This window comes from Suillus bovinus (assembly GCF_016758785.1).
Source record: "Suillus bovinus strain UH-Sbo-P2 chromosome Unknown EDB93scaffold_82, whole genome shotgun sequence".
Taxonomy (NCBI): domain Eukaryota; kingdom Fungi; phylum Basidiomycota; class Agaricomycetes; order Boletales; family Suillaceae; genus Suillus; species Suillus bovinus.
Window position 1 is genome coordinate 152,145 of NW_024542138.1, and position 16,830 is coordinate 168,974.

The following is a 16,830-nucleotide window of genomic DNA, read 5'->3' on the forward strand; positions in this document are numbered from 1 at the left end:
TCATGTCTCGTGTTTGCCGTTGAGATGAGGCTTTTACGGACAGATGAGGAGTTCTTCACAAGAAACCACAACCAAATGCTCCTTGGGTCATCATTGCTTTGGATTATGAATGCGTGGAGTCCGAGTCCCACTCAATTGAATTAACAAACACTTGACACGATGCTGGAAGTTGCGACTCTCTTAATCTTGATGGCAGCCCAAAACCATCCACCAAAGACCGGGGGACATATGGACATGCTCAGAAGAGATGCGAGCATCGATGACCTATGCCTTTGGTAAGCTCCACGGTCTCGGAAACATGCATGTGCATGAGTCCGATGCTGGAGATGGCAACCATGGTTGGCAATCCTTCAATCTCAGTTTGAGGGTCATCTTTCATGTGTTCACTGCGGAGGCGCAAGGTATATAGCACTTTGATTATTTTGACTGATTTGACGGCTGATCATCCAATACCCTAGATCCAAGCCAGCGAGGTTGCCAACAGCGCTCGTGCTATAACATCGGTGAGTCACATTAATTCTCAATTTTTTGCTTCGAAGAACCTTCAAACGTTTGCAGGAAAATATTGTTTAAACTTCACAATCACAACCACCTTCCTCGGAACTGGACTATCCAGGCATATCAACCTGGTGGGTGAAAATCTGCAGGAGGCTCGGGAACTACTGGTACCAAAAACTTAGACCACTGGGGCGGTGGACGTGTCCGAAGACTTCTGCCGGCTGCATATACGGTGGTGTTCTTGTGCATGTTGTGATTTGATGAGGTTCTCAAAATACAGGTTCATGATCTTCATGTGGAGCAAGATCGGGTTGTGCTATACCTTCCCTTCCGGAAGACCCACCAAAATGGAGGTATGTATTCAATCTATATTGAGCTCGCAGGACTACAATTAAGATACGTAATTTTAGATATCAAGCCCTTTCACCTCTGGGTCCTCCCGTCGGACGAAGCTCATATCTGTCCTGCACGTGCACTTGCTGCCTGGCTGCGAGAGTCTAAGTTGACATCAGGCTATCTTTTCTGAAAAGTGGCATCTGGCGACCGCATAGCAGAGGCAAACAGCCCTATGGTACGTTATTACTGTGTACGTCGATCGAAATAGCTAAATATGACCATCTAGTCTTTGGAACAGTTCTTGGAGCTCTTCCGGAACAATCTCCTTGACATAGGTATCGACCCTGCCCCCTATGGCACGCACTCGTTTCGTCGGGGAGGCTGTCAATATCTGCATGTAGAGAGGCGCTGGCACCTGAGACGGATTTGTGAGTGGGGTGGGTGGAGCACTGAATTCACGAACATGACAATAGTAAAGTACCTTATCTCTTCAAATGACGACCCTGCCGAGCCAAGAGAGCACTTTTTCAACCCCAACCAGCAGCCAACTATCAAGTGCCGGCAGTGTGGGCAGTGCTGTTCATCCGCTTAAGAACAAAACAGTAGACTTTTGACTTCCTGTCATAACATAGTACTTGCAATAAAACTGTTATTTATTCAAATGCGACGAGATACAAGTACAGTACCCAAACATACATCAAAGAGTGAGATCAATCAATTCACTATCATCATCACCTGTAAGATCAATGATAGTGCCACCAGCAAACGCCACTGCATCTTCTGTAAGGTCAATAACGCTCATAGAAGAGGAGGCGGGAGAATCAGAATCAAAATCAGAGACAGGATGTGCAGACAACTGATGGACAGTATGAGTCATTGATGAGGGGCGGCTCTATCTGTACATCAGCAAGAACAATGACAATATGGCTGAGCGACGTACCTCCGTGCGGAGATCACCTGACGATGATAGGAACATTGTCTTCGCCCAGCAGTCATAGATTCTGTCAGCAAGCCATACTCAAACGTACTTATGCGATGGTGTGATATCATCCCGATGGCCTGGGGCTGGCTCCTCGAGCAACTGCATTGTGGCCTTCTCAAGCCCATCAATGGGCACGTCAGTATTGTGCCCGGAAATCCCTGCAAGTGTCTTCTTTGAGTGTGATGTGCGGTTCAGAAACACTGCCCTGGTGCAGCCTGAGGCAAGGCTGAACTAGACTACATGTCCATCAGCATGTTTAGAATATAAAGCAATCACGTACCTCATTGCTCCTGGGTGAATTGTTGGCAAGATCCTCCAGGAGTTCATGTAGGATGACAACGGGCCAGATAGTGGTGTGGAAGGCACTAAGAAGCTTCTTCGAGTCCCAGCCTAGGAACTGCTGGATCACACATGCAAGCTGGGCAAGGTCAGGAGGGGCTGGCAGCTGCAGTTTGGGTACCTCGGCGAGTGAGGTGACTGCAGGGTGCGCATACGAATTGATGGTGTCCGCACTGGGGAATGATTCAGGGAGCGAGCGAGCAAGCGCTGGATGCGATCGGCCCATCTTCCCAGTGGGATCACTCAAAAGGTGACATTGAGCAATGTTTCGCCACTCTTTGAGACTCCAGCCTTGGTTGTTGCTGCATATGGCACTACGCAACATACTGTTGTCCATGCAGCGGACCAAACCAAGTGCTGTCTCGCACCTGCAGCCCAGAAGACCACTCTGAAGAAGAAAGTTAACAAAAATCAGTATCCGCATGATGTGTTCGAGGCTTACCTTATCATAATCACCGCAGCAGCAGATGGCCATGGTAATGAAAGCATCACCAGTGAGACAACGGTCAATTCGTTCCTGAATGGCGCCGGCAGTATACATCTTGATCGTGTCCATCGAAAGTGTTGAGCTAAGGCAGGAGCATAAGGAACAGATATCTAAACCTGAGTGAAAACTTACTTTCGAAGGACAGTCTTCGCACCAAATACGAAGGTATCACTGTCGTCTGTCAGTACAGCATCAATGACACCGGCCCTATTCATCAATGCAAAGTTGAGCCTCAGCTTCTCCTGCAGCCTACATACCAGGGTTGAATGATGAGGATGAACGAAGGTAAAGAAGACACACCATAATCCATTGCAGTATTGAAGACATCCAAGATGCGTTGAGTCGGCTTGACCATCCAGTGTTCCCTAGAAGATACCTTATGCCCTCGTTTGACATCAGGCCGCTGGTTGCCATCATAGCAGAAGACTAGTTGTACCGGGAACTGAGTAAGTCGAGCGAGGCAGAATAAGAATGTCTGAAGGGCAGGGTTCTGCCCAGTCTGAGCGTGTGCACGGCGCTGTTACGACTTGGATGGTATTTGTTGGTGACGCTCAAACAGAGCGTGTGTCGTCAATGGTCGAGGACGTCCTTGGGCTAGCCCAAGGTTAGGGGTCTTACTTGGCGAGTTTCAGCAAGTAAGATTTGACGCCTATGTCCAAATCGGGTAGCTTATGTCAAGCAGGTGTGAGACAATAAGCTATATCGGCCTAGGCTTACGATACCCGAAGGTTAATCGTAAGGATCGTCGTTAATTAGAAGGACAGAAGTCCGACTAGTTAACAGGGGCTTTGCTCGTCAACGAAGTCGATGAGTAAAGGTCGAGACTATAGGCTTATCCGCGAGGAGCAGATAAGAAGATAGAATATAGACTGCTGGCGAGGCAGAAAGGATCACTCTGGTGAGAGTAGGAGGTCAAGAACCAAGTAGATTCAAGTTAAGGAATATGTTACATGGTAGCGAGTTTATATAGAGGACAGGAAGCGTATTAGTGGATGATAACTCGTACTACCAAGAGAAGCAATCGGTAAAGGGTATGACCATAAAAGGAAGGCACGTTCGAAGTGAGACACGGACGAGCTCTGAACGTGCAGATAAGAAAGTGAGTCAAAGATCAGAATAAGAAGTGAAACGCGCAGGGGCACGACCGTGCAACTGCGGAGCTAAGTATAGGTCGCATGTGCGACTGCGCACTGAGTCAGAGATCAAGAAGGGAAACGGGGTGAAGGGGATGCGTCGTGCATCGTATCATAGGTTACCGTCCAGACGGTAAGGGCAAAAGGGACTGTCCACAGGATCAGTCAGGTGGTGGAATGGAGCATGGGTATGCTTCGTCAGCAAAAGGGTCCGGCCAGATGTACTGGCTTTGCTGAAGCGACAGATAGAGAGCGAAAGGGAATGCGAGGATGACAAGGATGACAAGGGTAAGGTCGGGGTAAGGGTATGACGCGAGGGCTGATACGAGGAGGATTAGGAGAAAAATGGTAGGGGCCCAAGCGTCTAGATGTTCTTGTAACAGGTGCCACTTGCCTTGTTGACACTGTTCAAACCACCCTGCTGCATGTGGTGAGAAGGAGTTTAGTACCAAATGTGACAATACGAACGTGCAAAGACTGACCTTGTGTCAACTCCTATCACATAGGGCAGGTGAGGAGCAGGTCCCACATAGCGGTCCTGGAGGGCAAGCGAGGTAATGGGCACTGTTTTTGCAGCAGGCTCTAGTAACTGTAAAACGAATGAGCTTCAAATCTGAAAATGGCCCAGCGGTGCACATACCTCCCAAAGGTTGTTGACGCCCATACTATAAGACAGATGAGGACAAATTAGTGTGCGCCCACTCCTAAATACATGCATGTATTTACCTATATTTGCCTTGAGTGGCATGAGCACAGTGCCGCAAATTGGGTCCCTGGCGGATGATCACCTGGAGCACATTATAGCGGTGAGGGCGGTGAGGGCATCAATGAATGCCTGCAAACCGCTATAAAATACAGCGTGGTGTGAATAAGTTTGGGTTGGGTCAGTGGAGACATTTGCGTACCTTAAACCTCCTCTTTCCATCGATAAATGCCTGTAAACCGCTGTAAATACAGCGCGGTGTGAATAAGTTTGGGGTTGGGTCAGTGGAGACAACTCCTCTTTCCATCGATAAATGCCTGTAAACCACTGTAAATACAGCGCGGTGTGAATAAGTTTGGGGTTGGGTCAGTGGAGACAACTCCTCTTTCCATCAATAAATGCCTGTAAACCGCTGTAAATACAGCGCGGTGTGAATAAGTTTGGGGTTGGGTCAGTGGAGACAACTCCTCTTTCCATCGATAAATGCCTGTAAACTGCTGTAAATACAGCGCGGTGTGAATAAGTTTGGGGTTGGGTCAGTGGAGACAACTCCTCTTTCCATCAATAAATGCCTGTAAACCGCTGTAAATACAGCATGGTGTGAATAAGTTTGGGGTTGGTTCCATACCTTGAACCTCCTCTTTCCATCGATAAATGCCTGTAAACCACTGTAAATACAGCGTGGTGTGAATAAGTTTGGGGTTGGTTCCGTACCTTGAACCTCCTCTTTCCATCAATAAATGCCTGTAAACCGCTGTCAATACAGCGCGGTGTGAATAATTTTGGGGTTGGGTCAGTGGAGACATTTGCATACCTTGAACCTCCTCCTTCCATCGATAAATGCCTGCAAACCACTGTAAAATGCAGCGCGGTGTGAATAAGTTTGGTTGGGTCAGTGTGATCTTGGAGACGAGGGTTCTTGAACATCTCTTCTGCCACCAGAGATCGCTATATTGGAGTGAGGACGGTTCTACTCAACTTATAGAAAATATTGAGTTCTAGCCGGCAGTTTCTTGGAGCAATAGTGAAACTTACCTTCATATTGAAAATACTGTGTTCTAGCCGGCAGTTTCTCACAGCAAGAACCCAACTTATTGAAAATATTGAGTTCCTAGCCAGCAGTTTCTTGTTAGTGGAACTTACCTTGGTATTGAAATATTGGATTCTTGCTGGCAGTTTCAAGTTGGTAAGAACTTGCTGTGGGTACGCCTCTGCCTCGAGTACTTCGATGTAGAATGGGCAGTACCAGTAGATGTGTGGCTGGAGAAATGAGCAGGTCAACAATAAACAAAGTAAAACCTAACAAGTCACATGCCAGGGATCGTGTTGAGCGCATGCAGGAGCGTCTTTAGCACGCAAGGACGGTGTTTTTTTGGAGGAATGGCATGGTCCAACTGCACGTCCCTCTGTTTTAGCAGGGAATCACGCCATCCCACCATAGGTTTCTTGGGCGAAAAAAGACCCTCCCAAATGGGCGTGATGTCCGGCAGGACCGCAAGGTCCTCTTCGGAACCTAGTACATTGGTGCTGGCAAAGAACATCAGGGCAACTGGCTAGGCCCCACAAGTAGTCAGCATGCACCTTTTCCAGCTCTCAAACCAATCTCTTCACACCAACTGTCCCCTCCTTTGCTCTCAAGGTTCATCAAGACTCCAACATTCCTTCCCAAGCAGCTCTACTTCTCCAAAACCCAAATACAAGATGCCCCCAGTGAGTGAATCCCTGTCGCTCCGAATTCTTGGGTGTGTGCGCAGATGAGGCGGCCATCACACGGCTGCAATGCAATTTGGCGCCTGCTACTATCCCTTTTTTTTCTTCTCTTCTCTCCTTTTAATCCAAATGGCCAAGAGTTTTTCAGCCTCCCCTCTTGTGAGGGCTGGGTGTCACGTTTTTGAAGTCGCGCGTCGCGCGCGTTTTTCCGCAAGAAGGGGAGGGGGGGATTTGAAGATTTGGGATTTAGACTTAGACTTAGACTATATTTACACACGGTGTACGCTAATGGCTCGCTAGGCGCGGCGGTGTCGGGTGTCTGACCCGATCAGCGATCGGCTTCGTCAGCCGTCACTGAAACGGTCACGAACCGTTTCCTGCGGTCACACTGTGACCGGACGGTGGTTTTCCACGCCGGCAGCTATACTTCTCAAAAATATTTACATTTGTGACGAATCGTCCACCAGTACCCAACAGAGCCCCTCGTCGACTTTACGACGAAGCGTCTTAGAGGCAAATCTCATTGCGGGGCCAGCTTTCCAAGTACAGCTGTGTTCCAACTTAAGCTGAGCGAAGCCGGTTTTGCATTTACCCAGTTCAAAAGACCTTGCATGACGAAGAGACATCGCCGAATCTCGTCGAGAATACTATGATCGATATTCCATGAACAGTGAGCTTATAGTAACTCGTGCGATTATTTTGGCAGGGATAATAGCTTATCCTTGGGCTCAAAAATATAACTTCAAGCTCGTGGTCGACCACCATATACTTAGATTTGAAGGTCTCGCAACCAAACAAGTCCCTTGGTGCTCGAAATGAACCTTTGAAGGAGTTTCAAGTCAGATCTATTCAAGTATATATTTTCGAGTTTGACTGGGTGCTTTGCGATGAATCCTGACGTGCGCACCATATGCAGGGGTGTGAAGTGAGGTCATCAATGGAACCAAGTAAAGGAATAGCTATATCTCGTTCCACGCACCAAAGTTGATATGTGGTCCGGACGTGGCATAGCTAGGCATATAGTGAGAACAAAATCAAGCGCGAACTAGCTTTCGCCCAGAGTTAGTGTCAAAGACACAGGAAACCAACGAGCTAAACGTGCAGAGACAAGCTTGAGTTTGCGAGGCATTCGAGGGACCCAAGAAGACCCAAGTCGTAGCCTGACGCCGTTAGTAGTTCATCTTTCAAAAGACGTGTCAGTTCAAATTCGCGTCTGACTTATTGTCGGGATTCGGCAGTATCCGAGCTGATAGGGACTAACTTGAAAAGCTCTGTTTACTGCCGTACTACGCCCTTTGATCCCTATTAAAGTCTTACAATCACTACTCTTAAATTTCTCTATCCTACCACTAATTTTCCCGACGATGTCAAATCTAGATACCTCTTTCTCAACTACTCAGGCCTCGGAGATCATAGAGTCGGTTTCATCACCTGGTGTCGTGCAGGATAACATCCGCGATGCAAACGTCAAAGTACCTACACAAGCGGAATTATCTACCGTCGAGTCAAAGTTGGCCACCGCACGCTCGAAGAAAGACGCTGGTGATGCTGCGTTCAAAGTAGGAGATATCAAAAGTGGTGAGTGGCGTATCCTTGGCATTGTTAATTAGGTGATCTTTATATCGTGTGTAGCATTGCGATCGTACCATGAGGTGAGGATATGACCAAAGACTGGTACGATGTAGAGACGACCTCTGACATAGCTACTACATGAAGACTCTTCTGTATCTTCACGGCATCGATAAGTACGGATGCACTATGTTAGCACGTGTTCATGCCTTACGAACCCTCGATGTTGCAGAAACGCCCTTCAATCACTTGGAATGGCTGGCCCGTCGTCTCCATCGTCGGTATCAGCAGTCGACCAAGCTGCTGGTGCAAAAGATGTAACGACTGAGGTATGAACTCGAAGTTCATCGATCGATGAAAGGTAACAGGAGGTCTTTGCTCGACAGGCAGATATAATTCTGGAGAAAGTATATGCAAATATGTCTGCCTGTCATATCAAACAAGAGAACTGGAAGCGGGCGGTGGATACTGCCGACAAGGTTTGTCGCCCCTTGACACAACTATTTCTCGCTGAATTTTGTAGGCTCTTAGCAAAAACGCTGCTAATTCTAAGGCGCTTTTCCGAAAAGCAAAGGCCCTTGGAGAGCTTGGATTTTTCGAGAAAGCGGAGACGGCTCTCAATGAGATAAAGAAGGTTGCCCCCAATGGTGCGTCGTATTTTGAATTCTCTTCTGGGATATCTTGCTGACCAACGAATATGTAATACTTATGTCTGTCATTCAGAGGCACCTATGGTCGACGCAGAGCTTGCGCGTCAGAAATCGATGGACCGTGAACGGCAAAAAGCTCACGACCAAAAAATGAGAGGTAAGGTGTTTTTCTCCGTTCGTCTTTTCTCTGCTGAGATCGGATAGGCTGGCTTTCACGAGAGAAGAAGCAAGCGGCGAGCGAGTAAATGGTCTGGAGCAAGGATATGTACAGCGAAAGCTCACGATACCAGATGTATATTGTATTTCAAGCAATCATGGTTTGTTGCACCTTAATTCAGCGATGAGTATACTGTAAGGATTTTCACTCTTTGAAATCACCTAGGTACATGCATAATGCGCCGGAGGATTCTTGACATTAGAATACTGGTGACTTGCTGGTGACAAACGTTACATAATTGCACGGTTTAACTCCTTTCTTCAAAACCATCACCATGGCGGTTGGTTTATTGTCGCTTCCTACAGAGCTAATATGTCACATTCTACTCTTCCTCACCCCCGAGGACATTTGTCGCTGTGCAATTGTCTGTTCTTTCCCTGTGTTATGTGTTTCTTCGAGGTTAACTTGTGAATCACGTCAGATCTGCAAAATTGTCTGGGGTGCAGCTCAAAATTCGGTCCACATCCAATACAAGCTTGAGCTATATGCCCAAGGCCTCAATGAGACCGATTCCGCAGATGCAGATTCCATCGCCATTGCAAGAAAGATGTCCTCACTCAAGAACTTGGCATCCTTGTGGCGATCTGGTTTCCATGTCAATACTGTTTTCCAGGATGTGGTTGCTTCAAACGATCCTCGCATACAGCCACAGTCCATGAAATGTGGGACTTTATGGGTATGGAGAATGAACACTCTTTTGGTTCGAGACTGCAAGGACAAGACCAAAACCTCTCAAGTGTGGCCTAAACATGACTTATTCAAACAGTCTGTACATATACACAACTTGGTTGCGTGTTCAGTCGTCGTCGACCCACTGCAGGATCTTGTAGTCGCAATCTCAGCGCCTTCTGTGTTTCATTCGGGCGATGCTCAGCAAGATCACCCCGTCTGTTGGGTCGACTTTTGGCAGGCTTCATCCCGGCTTCCGCATCCGGACTCTGCAAGCACTTCATTGGAATGCAGGCATGCCGGTGAATCTACTGCACTTTCCGTCATTTGTATTGTGGGTGGGCCTGCAATTTGTGGGGATCGTGTAGTTATGCTCTATTACACGAGGCATCGCACTTCACGGAACACGGTGGGCGCGTCCAACATGTTCATACAACTTATAGATTGGAGGAAAGGTCGTGTTAAAAGAGTAAGTTCACTCTGCTCTTAAAAACTCTGCCGCTTAGCATACGCAGCATGCCTTAAGTGAATCAGGAGAGCCATTGTTTTACGATTTACATCTAGTCGACAAACACACATTGGTTATCATCGATTCAAAAGGTCGTATAATCTTGTACACATTACAAGGACTTGATGACACACCTCGGCATCGAATCACTTATCTCCTTCCCATTCTGAAACCTGGCCGTAATTCAGCACCCCAGGTCGTGCCACACTATGTTGTTTACGCCTCCCCATCGTTCCACGGTACAGTAGCTCACCCAGATCTAATGCCCAGCTACGTACCCTCTATGGAGTCACAGATTATGGTTCTAGAAACTCTCCCTGCCTCGTGGCCTGTAATAATGGTCATTGATATGGCCATGTTTTCAGAAAAGGCCATACAATCAGAGACTCGTGTTGAGATTCCGTGGTCAGACTGGGGACCCAAGTATACATGGTGCTTTCCGCATCATCCAAGCCACCGAATCAGTGTGTTCGGTAGCAAAATGGCGTATGCTCTTCCTCGAGATCGTACTCCTGAACCTGGTCAAAGAGTGGAAGCACTCTCCATCGAGGGACAATTCTACGTACACATCTGGGACTTCAATAAGCGACTCATTGCTCGCTCAGAAAATATACATGACCCCAATTTACCAGGAGTTGTGATCCGCAAGCCTGTTTGGTTTGCTCAGTCGTGCCTTGACGAAGACTTCACCTCCAACCGTCCTTACATGGCTTCTGTCTGCGCCGAGCCTTTTTCGATGCATTACCTTGACAGGATTTTCTTAGAACAAGATCGACTTACTGTAACGAGGGTAAGTTTTTTGTTATGACTCGAGATACAGCGATGATGTAATATGGTAAATTATAGTCACCTCCTAGCCTCATTGATATTCAGGTTTTTTCACCCGTGCCGATGGAGGTTAGCTTGGAGCCTGAAAGACATAGAGAAAAGTCGTTTTAATATGTTTTAAGGCTCCTGGAGGACAAACGGGTGTTGTCACTTCGAAAGAATTGCGTAAATGCTTACTTTGACATAGGTAGCAAATGTATAGTATTCTTAGTTGCGACTCGAATGTGATCGTTTATGATATCCGCACAATCAAACTGTACGGAGTCTTTGATAATGATGTTTCCCCCTCAGGTCGGTGGATGTCGGAGAAGATCAAACTGCGCATGTTGCCACTCCTTCATATTTGCTTCAGATGAGTCGATGAATTTGTCTCACATAGTTTCAAATGCGAGATCACTCGATTTCCGGAATTCTTTCATATAGATCAATAGTGTACATTACTGTACAATGTCCATAATGTAATAGCCCATCGCAGAAGCGTGTGTAATAAGGATATCGATATCTATAATGTAGCCCATCACTGGAGCGCCCGTGTAGGTAATAGTCCATCTCTGAAGTGTCCATGTAAGTGAAACGATAGCGTCCATACCGCAGTCCAAAGTCGGGCAAACAGATAGTGTCGTGTCAACACCCAGGGAGGGTTAGAATGAGACGTGGGACGGGATGCACATGTCTGACAGGAATATGTCTCCTTGTAAAGTATTACTGGCCGGCGAGGGCCCGGCGGTAGATATCTTCATGACACAGTCGTCGCATGTGGAGAGGATGTACACAAGACAAGACACTGTCAAGATATGGAGGATTGGTGGGAGGCAGCGAAGTATACTCATGACTGCAGTCAGTCGAACTTGAGTCACTCCAGCCGAAGTCAACAGCTCCCGTCCGACGGGTGGCTATATGCGCCGGAAACTCAGACCCCAAAGGTGAGCTCGCTGCTTGAGGATACCGCATGGCGGACGCCAAAGCAGCTGCACCATGCATATCATGAAGCTTGATGGGATACGTTGGTTTTGGTGCCGCAATGTGGAGCTGCCTAGTAGTCATGGAGTTCCGCTCGTCTGTATAAGATGGTGGTCGACGCAACTTGACCACACCATACTTAAGACAAGGGCGATTTTTCGAGGTCTTTATAGGTGTCCAGGTGCATACCCTTCCCGCCTTTTGACAACTCAGACACAGTGGCTGCTCCCCAGAACACTGTGCTCTGTCGTCAGATGTATGAAAATGATGGTGACGACCCCTCCTCACCTTTTTTTTCTTATTGCGGCATTCATCGCAGGCATGAATGACGCGAGGTCGAGCATGTTTCAATTGCACTGGCCCAGTCAGATCGTGAGTCAGAGCACATGATCCCTCAGGAGAAACGGTCTCGCGAGATGGAATGGATGGTTCCCCACTGGCAGGAGAAAAGGTGCGAGTCGAAGTAGACGATTTCCCAGGAGACATGTTCTGCTGAGTGAAGGGCGGAAAGTCTGCAGCCGATGAAGATCCTGTGTTACTGTAGGACAGTGCTTTACCACCAAGAAAGTGTTCCAAAAGTTGGAGTGTGACTATGAGATCCTGGTCCCGAGCTAGCTTGTCAAAGATAGAATTTATGGCCTGATCAACAGGCGCCTGGACCGGCATTGACAGTAATTTGGGTTCAGGCTGGTTGAGAGAGCAGAATGCGGGGTAAGTCCTGATTGACATGATGAAAGAAAGAAGAAAGTAAGATAGGAGTCAACAGAAAGCGGTGCAACTCCAAGACATTTGAACTTGGACTTGCACAGCAATTGCGAAACATTTGGATCCAGTCCAGGTGCTGTCCTACTTCCAGAAGTATTTCGCTAACACCACTGCATGAGAGAGAGAATTTATATATTTGTACTGCAACAAATAACGGAAACTGTTGCATAAGACGCTGTGCGAGGGATGTTGCTTGCGCTTGCGCGTCCGGATACATCCATACTGAACACCCTGACCTTGTCAGGCCATCAAGTAGACTTGTGACCTCTCCTCCGATAAACACACGTCCGCATGGAACAAACTTAATTCTATTGTGGCAGCTAGAAAACGTGGTACTTACCAAGCTCGTGCCGCTCAGCTAACACCCGTCGACGGTCGTTATCGGCTTGACAAAAGGTATCTTTGTGCTTGTCTTGCTCATCAGATGCATAATCACTAGGAATATGGGCGCCCTACTTACCCGCTGCTCCGGATGGAGTAGCATGATGTATCGAAGAGACCTCAGAGGGGGAAAAGCGCCGATGATTGGGAGTATCATTCTGGAGGCACCAACAGTTATGTCTCCCCGCCGTGCGCTTTCTTCATGGTTTCATCGCGTAAAGGCAGACTGACTGTTTCTCCACTATATATCCGGCTTATGGTCGTGGGCACAATCAACGCCTCCCCTACGAAAATTTCAATGTGGTGCGAGTGCGAATCAATGCGCTCACAATTAACAGCTCTTCAATTCCCTATCTTAGCAAGACTCAAACTTTATGGAAAATCGACGCTATGGTCTCCAGTCGGATTTTATTGCTTCATGCGTGTCTTTCAAACATGCGAGGGCATCGAACGACTGAATCCCGTGTCCGCGAGCTTGCTGTGACCAACGACAGTGAAGCTCATCGTTTAATGTCAGGATGCGGTCAGCGTGCAGTTCAGGACATCGACGAAATCATGATTGACATCCAGCAAAATGTAAGTCAGTGTCTCCGTTGTTCCACGACGGCATCGTCAGTCGGTCCCTCGATAAGACACTCCAGGTTATGACCCACACAATCATTAACCATATCAGCGAGAATGGGAATAGGTTTTGACTGTGTCATATAGAACAGTAGTAAAGAGAGGGAACAGACTTGTGTTGGTCCTGAGGATAGTGCCGCTTGTCGAAGATGTAGAGTGTTCGAAGATAATGACAACGGCTAGATGGTTAATGACAAGCAGCTTCATCGCAACGTAGCCTCAAATTCACCAGAAGTGATCTGAACCATGTTCTCCAAGGGCGATGAGCCAGAAACATGAAAAATGTTGTGACCAATTGGAGGCAAGTTCCCGGTCCCGTGATCAGCGTGGACTACCCATGGCAAGCTTGTGAAATCGACAGGCTACAGCGCCTCTGTCATCCGGTAAAACTAGGAACCAAACTAACATCGGGATGCGAATATCACGAGCTGCTCGCGTCCGAGTCAAGACGTAAGCCTTGTTCCGTGCCATCCATTCAAGTATCCTCCAGTTGTATCATACTCCTCACAACTTCACATGGGCAAACAATTTCCTGCATCTGAGCTCAAGCGAGACGAGTCCCTCAAAGTTGTAGACAACCGCACTGGGAAGGAGTACACCGTCCCGTGCGTCTCTCTTCCTCAGAACTTTGATTCCGACTAACGCTACGCAGGATCTCCCACAACTCAATTCCTGCAAACTTCTTCAAGGGTATTCGTGCTGCTCCGGGTCCAAATGACAGACCTGAAGACGAGACAGAACGCGGTTTACGTGTCGCTGATAGAGGTTTTCTCAACACAGCCGTGATCGAGAGTCGTATAACATATATTGACGGTGACAATGGCATATTGCGCTACAGGTACGCACGCATTCTTTACCTGTTACTATACCACTCATCAAATTTCACAGAGGCTACCCAATTGAGCAACTCGCCGAACGCTCCAATTTCCTTGAGGTTTCTTATCTCCTCATATATGGCGCGTTGCCCAGCTCGTCCCAATTATCCCACTTCACTAGCGAGGTCCTCCTCCACGGGCCAATACATTCTGACGCAGAAGGGTTCTTCCGCTCGTTTAGGTACGATGCTCACCCCATGTCGATGCTTACAAGTGCCTTTGCATACTTGGGAAGCTACTATGGGGAAGCAAATCCGAGTTTGCAGGGTGAGTCAGCAGACCTGGAGTATCATCTCATCTTAGTGACCTTTTTGTAGGGCAAGATTTGTTCACAAAAGCTGCCAAGGGTGATCCTGCTGCACTTCAGAACATGGACAGGCAAATATTCAGGCTGATCGGTAAAGCTACCACATTAGCTGCGTGTGTATTAGTGGTTGTCCTCTTCTTCGTTCGCTGATAATAGTACATGTAGCATGGCATACCGTATCCGCCAGGGCCGCGACTTCGTCGTGCCTCCAATAGGAATGAGCTATACAGAGTCGTAAGTCACCATTTTACTAGTTCTGCACCATTGTATCTCAAACTCTTCTTGCGCAAGGTTCCTCTACCAACTCGACCATCTCTCACCCACAGACCACCTATCAGAGCTTCACTCAAACAAGCCGCATCCTGTTCTTGCAAAGGCACTTGACATCCTTTTTATCCTCCATGCCGACCACGAGATGAACGCGAGTTCGACGACCGTACTTCAGACTGGGTCATCGTTACCTGACCCGTTCAGCGCTGTTTCGGCAGGTTGTGCGTCACTGTAGTGAGTACTGTTCAGCATCCTAATGACCCCTACGTCCCCAGGCTCTCCGAGATGGAATTGCCTTTAACACATTTTTACTTGTGCTTCGCCATTTTTTTTGTTCATTCATGAGCTTTCGATTCATGTCGATACTGATGTATTTACCTCTCAGCGGTCCACTCCATGGAGGTGCGAACGAAGCTGTTATTCGAATGCTTCTTTCCATTGGCAGGTCCGTTTTTATAGCCACTATTCTTGTCGTCTCCTCACATCTGTATAAGTCCCGAGAACGTCCCTGCCTTTTTAGAAGCAGTAAAGAAGCGTCAGAAGGTGCTAAGTGGATTCGGACACAGAGTATACAAGACTGTGCGTAGTCATCCTCCTACTGTTTGCTGTCCTGATGATTGTTGGTGATCCGCAGTCTGATCCGCGCTCATTTATCATTCGCAAGGTTGCTGATGAGGTATTTGCTGTGTAAGTGGTCATTGTTGCGGCAGGATTGGAAGATTGATGGCGGAGTCAAGGACGGGCCGTGATCCATTGCTTGATACCGCAATGGCCCTGCATGATGCAGCGCTGAAAGATGATTCGTATCGAGGAAGTTAGCTCCGAACGTTGATTTCTGGAGGTAAACTTATTTTTATCCAATCATCGATATGAATTGACTCTCATATATCAGCGGGCTGATTTACCGTGCGATGGGTGAGTGCCAGCATTGTACGAAGACTGGAATTATGTAACACGGTAACGGGTAGGTTTCCCGATGGACTTCTTCCCAGTCCTGTTCGTTGTGCCCAGAGTCGTAGGCTGGGTTGCACATTGGCGACAGGTGCGTATGCCCTTCGCCTTCTTTCATTCCACAGACTCACTAAACGTCGCCTATATGCAGATGCTTTCTCCATCGGGAGTCAAGATTTGGCGCCCTCGGCAACTTTACCTTGGCCCGTCCGCACGTGACTATGTGCCTCTAGAAGAGCGTATGGGTGCTTTCCAAGTTGGTGTTGGCGTGGAGCCGAGCGTGATAGAGCATTCGGGGTATGTGTGATCCTTAATGGTGTGACAGGATACTGATTCACTGGGCAGGATGACGAAGAGGCGGAAATTGGCCGAGGCTGCTGGAAAGGTCAGGAGTAAACTCTGAGTATGGGTGTAAGATTTATTGTCACTCATACCGTTGAATGTCAACGATGTCGTGCGAATGTCGAGCCTTTCCGTAAAGATTCTAAAATATCCCATGCGTAAGTCTTCAGGGATGTGCCCTTCGACGATAGATCTGCCTTGCTTTCTGGATCATGATCTAGCACCATCGGGTGGTCGATGCTTCACAGCTTCGCATCCACCAGGACCATTAACATGACCTCATAAAAGTAGCACCACATTTCATAGGCAAACCACATAGATTCGACCCCAGATCCTCCAAGATCAAACTCCGGGTCAGTTGCCGGATCTTTGCTTCAGTAGGTCATCCAAGACAAACGAAACAGTTGGATTGCTCGTATCAATTCGAGATGCTCACATATGCACTAATGATTGGGCTATACAGGGCCAAAACATGTCAGTTTATTCCTGGTATTGAGAGCAAAGCCTGCCTCAGGGAGAATTCAACGAGGCGACCAAGACTCTCGACAACATGGAGCTATTGTGGAAACTTGGACAGTTCCGGGAGACGGGCTAGTTCTCTGAATCTCCATGTAGTGGTTCGTGCGCTATCCCATTCAGGGCCGATAGTCCATCTCTTCAACGTCAGTGACATTGATGAAGGCGAGCGAATCGATAATTGAATTTACATGTAGTACATATCACATACTA

General features: G+C 47.7%; 8 protein-coding genes across 8 annotated transcripts; 5 read left to right on the forward strand and 3 right to left on the reverse strand.

The window, feature by feature from the left end:
- Nucleotides 1-247: 247 nt before the first annotated feature.
- On the forward strand, nucleotides 248-1,426 carry EDB93DRAFT_1242868 (DNA breaking-rejoining enzyme; the record flags this gene model as incomplete). The annotated part of the gene is made up of 9 exons (XM_041452077.1): nucleotides 248-338; nucleotides 367-401; nucleotides 459-507; nucleotides 540-629; nucleotides 651-733; nucleotides 764-851; nucleotides 909-968; nucleotides 1,029-1,069; nucleotides 1,121-1,426. The coding sequence occupies 9 exons, from the start codon at nucleotides 248-250 to the stop codon at nucleotides 1,424-1,426; spliced, it is 843 nt and encodes a 280-aa protein (XP_041303093.1).
- A 646-nt stretch (nucleotides 1,427-2,072) lies between these two features.
- On the reverse strand, nucleotides 2,073-3,162 carry EDB93DRAFT_1093403 (uncharacterized protein; the record flags this gene model as incomplete). The annotated part of the gene is made up of 4 exons (XM_041446509.1): nucleotides 2,073-2,543; nucleotides 2,598-2,724; nucleotides 2,775-2,891; nucleotides 2,924-3,162. Coding segments are annotated over 4 exons (954 nt in total), but the record flags the coding sequence as incomplete, so codon positions are not given.
- A 774-nt stretch (nucleotides 3,163-3,936) lies between these two features.
- On the reverse strand, nucleotides 3,937-6,019 carry EDB93DRAFT_1254946 (uncharacterized protein; the record flags this gene model as incomplete). The annotated part of the gene is made up of 10 exons (XM_041453704.1): nucleotides 3,937-4,193; nucleotides 4,244-4,364; nucleotides 4,416-4,440; nucleotides 4,564-4,620; nucleotides 4,681-4,805; nucleotides 5,107-5,136; nucleotides 5,193-5,232; nucleotides 5,293-5,426; nucleotides 5,622-5,738; nucleotides 5,915-6,019. The coding sequence occupies 10 exons, from the start codon at nucleotides 6,017-6,019 to the stop codon at nucleotides 3,937-3,939; spliced, it is 1,011 nt and encodes a 336-aa protein (XP_041303095.1).
- A 1,452-nt stretch (nucleotides 6,020-7,471) lies between these two features.
- Nucleotides 7,472-8,738, forward strand: EDB93DRAFT_1212576 (uncharacterized protein). Its single transcript, XM_041451054.1, has 8 exons — nucleotides 7,472-7,766; nucleotides 7,821-7,840; nucleotides 7,905-7,933; nucleotides 7,990-8,086; nucleotides 8,144-8,236; nucleotides 8,281-8,404; nucleotides 8,481-8,564; nucleotides 8,612-8,738. The coding sequence occupies exons 1-8, from the start codon at nucleotides 7,553-7,555 to the stop codon at nucleotides 8,650-8,652; spliced, it is 702 nt and encodes a 233-aa protein (XP_041303096.1). The 5' UTR covers nucleotides 7,472-7,552; the 3' UTR covers nucleotides 8,653-8,738.
- Nucleotides 8,739-8,869: 131 nt separating this feature from the next.
- EDB93DRAFT_1331522 (uncharacterized protein) lies at nucleotides 8,870-10,880 on the forward strand. The gene is made up of 4 exons (XM_041455211.1): nucleotides 8,870-8,988; nucleotides 9,046-9,762; nucleotides 9,809-10,591; nucleotides 10,648-10,880. Exons 1-4 carry the CDS (start codon nucleotides 8,899-8,901, stop codon nucleotides 10,738-10,740), a joined length of 1,683 nt encoding a protein of 560 aa, XP_041303097.1. The 5' UTR covers nucleotides 8,870-8,898; the 3' UTR covers nucleotides 10,741-10,880.
- Nucleotides 10,881-11,080: 200 nt separating this feature from the next.
- EDB93DRAFT_1175128 (uncharacterized protein) lies at nucleotides 11,081-12,128 on the reverse strand. The gene is made up of 2 exons (XM_041450460.1): nucleotides 11,878-12,128; nucleotides 11,081-11,826 (listed from the first exon to the last, which is right to left on the reverse strand). Exons 1-2 carry the CDS (start codon nucleotides 12,073-12,075, stop codon nucleotides 11,332-11,334), a joined length of 693 nt encoding a protein of 230 aa, XP_041303098.1. The 5' UTR covers nucleotides 12,076-12,128; the 3' UTR covers nucleotides 11,081-11,331.
- Nucleotides 12,129-12,619: 491 nt separating this feature from the next.
- Nucleotides 12,620-13,611, forward strand: EDB93DRAFT_1175132 (uncharacterized protein). The gene has a single exon (XM_041450461.1). It carries the CDS (start codon nucleotides 12,938-12,940, stop codon nucleotides 13,217-13,219), a length of 282 nt encoding a protein of 93 aa, XP_041303099.1. The 5' UTR covers nucleotides 12,620-12,937; the 3' UTR covers nucleotides 13,220-13,611.
- Nucleotides 13,612-13,704: 93 nt separating this feature from the next.
- EDB93DRAFT_1175137 (citrate synthase-like protein) lies at nucleotides 13,705-16,220 on the forward strand. The gene is made up of 13 exons (XM_041450462.1): nucleotides 13,705-13,961; nucleotides 14,009-14,194; nucleotides 14,245-14,498; nucleotides 14,549-14,651; nucleotides 14,704-14,772; nucleotides 14,830-15,042; nucleotides 15,194-15,253; nucleotides 15,303-15,387; nucleotides 15,443-15,495; nucleotides 15,546-15,622; nucleotides 15,777-15,850; nucleotides 15,911-16,056; nucleotides 16,105-16,220. The coding sequence occupies exons 1-13, from the start codon at nucleotides 13,873-13,875 to the stop codon at nucleotides 16,160-16,162; spliced, it is 1,467 nt and encodes a 488-aa protein (XP_041303100.1). The 5' UTR covers nucleotides 13,705-13,872; the 3' UTR covers nucleotides 16,163-16,220.
- Nucleotides 16,221-16,830: the final 610 nt, after the last annotated feature.

What these genes read in the sequence shown, in the direction of transcription:
- EDB93DRAFT_1212576 (XM_041451054.1), top strand. Translation starts at nt 7,553, where the DNA reads ATGTCAAATCTAGATACCTCTTTCTCAACTACTCAGGCCTCGGAGATC. An exon ending in TATCTTCACGGCATCGATAA is followed by an intron (nt 7,934 to 7,989) that starts GTACGGATGCAC and finishes TCGATGTTGCAG; the next exon opens with AAACGCCCTTCAATCACTTG. An exon ending in CAAAAGATGTAACGACTGAG is followed by an intron (nt 8,087 to 8,143) that starts GTATGAACTCGA and finishes TTTGCTCGACAG; the next exon opens with GCAGATATAATTCTGGAGAA.
- EDB93DRAFT_1331522 (XM_041455211.1), top strand. Translation starts at nt 8,899, where the DNA reads ATGGCGGTTGGTTTATTGTCGCTTCCTACAGAGCTAATATGTCACATT. An exon ending in ACATTTGTCGCTGTGCAATT is followed by an intron (nt 8,989 to 9,045) that starts GTCTGTTCTTTC and finishes GAATCACGTCAG; the next exon opens with ATCTGCAAAATTGTCTGGGG. An exon ending in ATCGACTTACTGTAACGAGG is followed by an intron (nt 10,592 to 10,647) that starts GTAAGTTTTTTG and finishes GGTAAATTATAG; the next exon opens with TCACCTCCTAGCCTCATTGA.
- EDB93DRAFT_1175128 (XM_041450460.1), bottom strand. Translation starts at nt 12,075, where the DNA reads ATGTCTCCTGGGAAATCGTCTACTTCGACTCGCACCTTTTCTCCTGCC. An exon ending in GCCGCAATAAGAAAAAAAAG is followed by an intron (nt 11,827 to 11,877) that starts GTGAGGAGGGGT and finishes GACAGAGCACAG; the next exon opens with TGTTCTGGGGAGCAGCCACT.
- EDB93DRAFT_1175132 (XM_041450461.1), top strand. Translation starts at nt 12,938, where the DNA reads ATGGTTTCATCGCGTAAAGGCAGACTGACTGTTTCTCCACTATATATC.
- EDB93DRAFT_1175137 (XM_041450462.1), top strand. Translation starts at nt 13,873, where the DNA reads ATGGGCAAACAATTTCCTGCATCTGAGCTCAAGCGAGACGAGTCCCTC. An exon ending in ATGCTTCTTTCCATTGGCAG is followed by an intron (nt 15,254 to 15,302) that starts GTCCGTTTTTAT and finishes CATCTGTATAAG; the next exon opens with TCCCGAGAACGTCCCTGCCT. An exon ending in AGATGATTCGTATCGAGGAA is followed by an intron (nt 15,623 to 15,776) that starts GTTAGCTCCGAA and finishes GGTAACGGGTAG; the next exon opens with GTTTCCCGATGGACTTCTTC.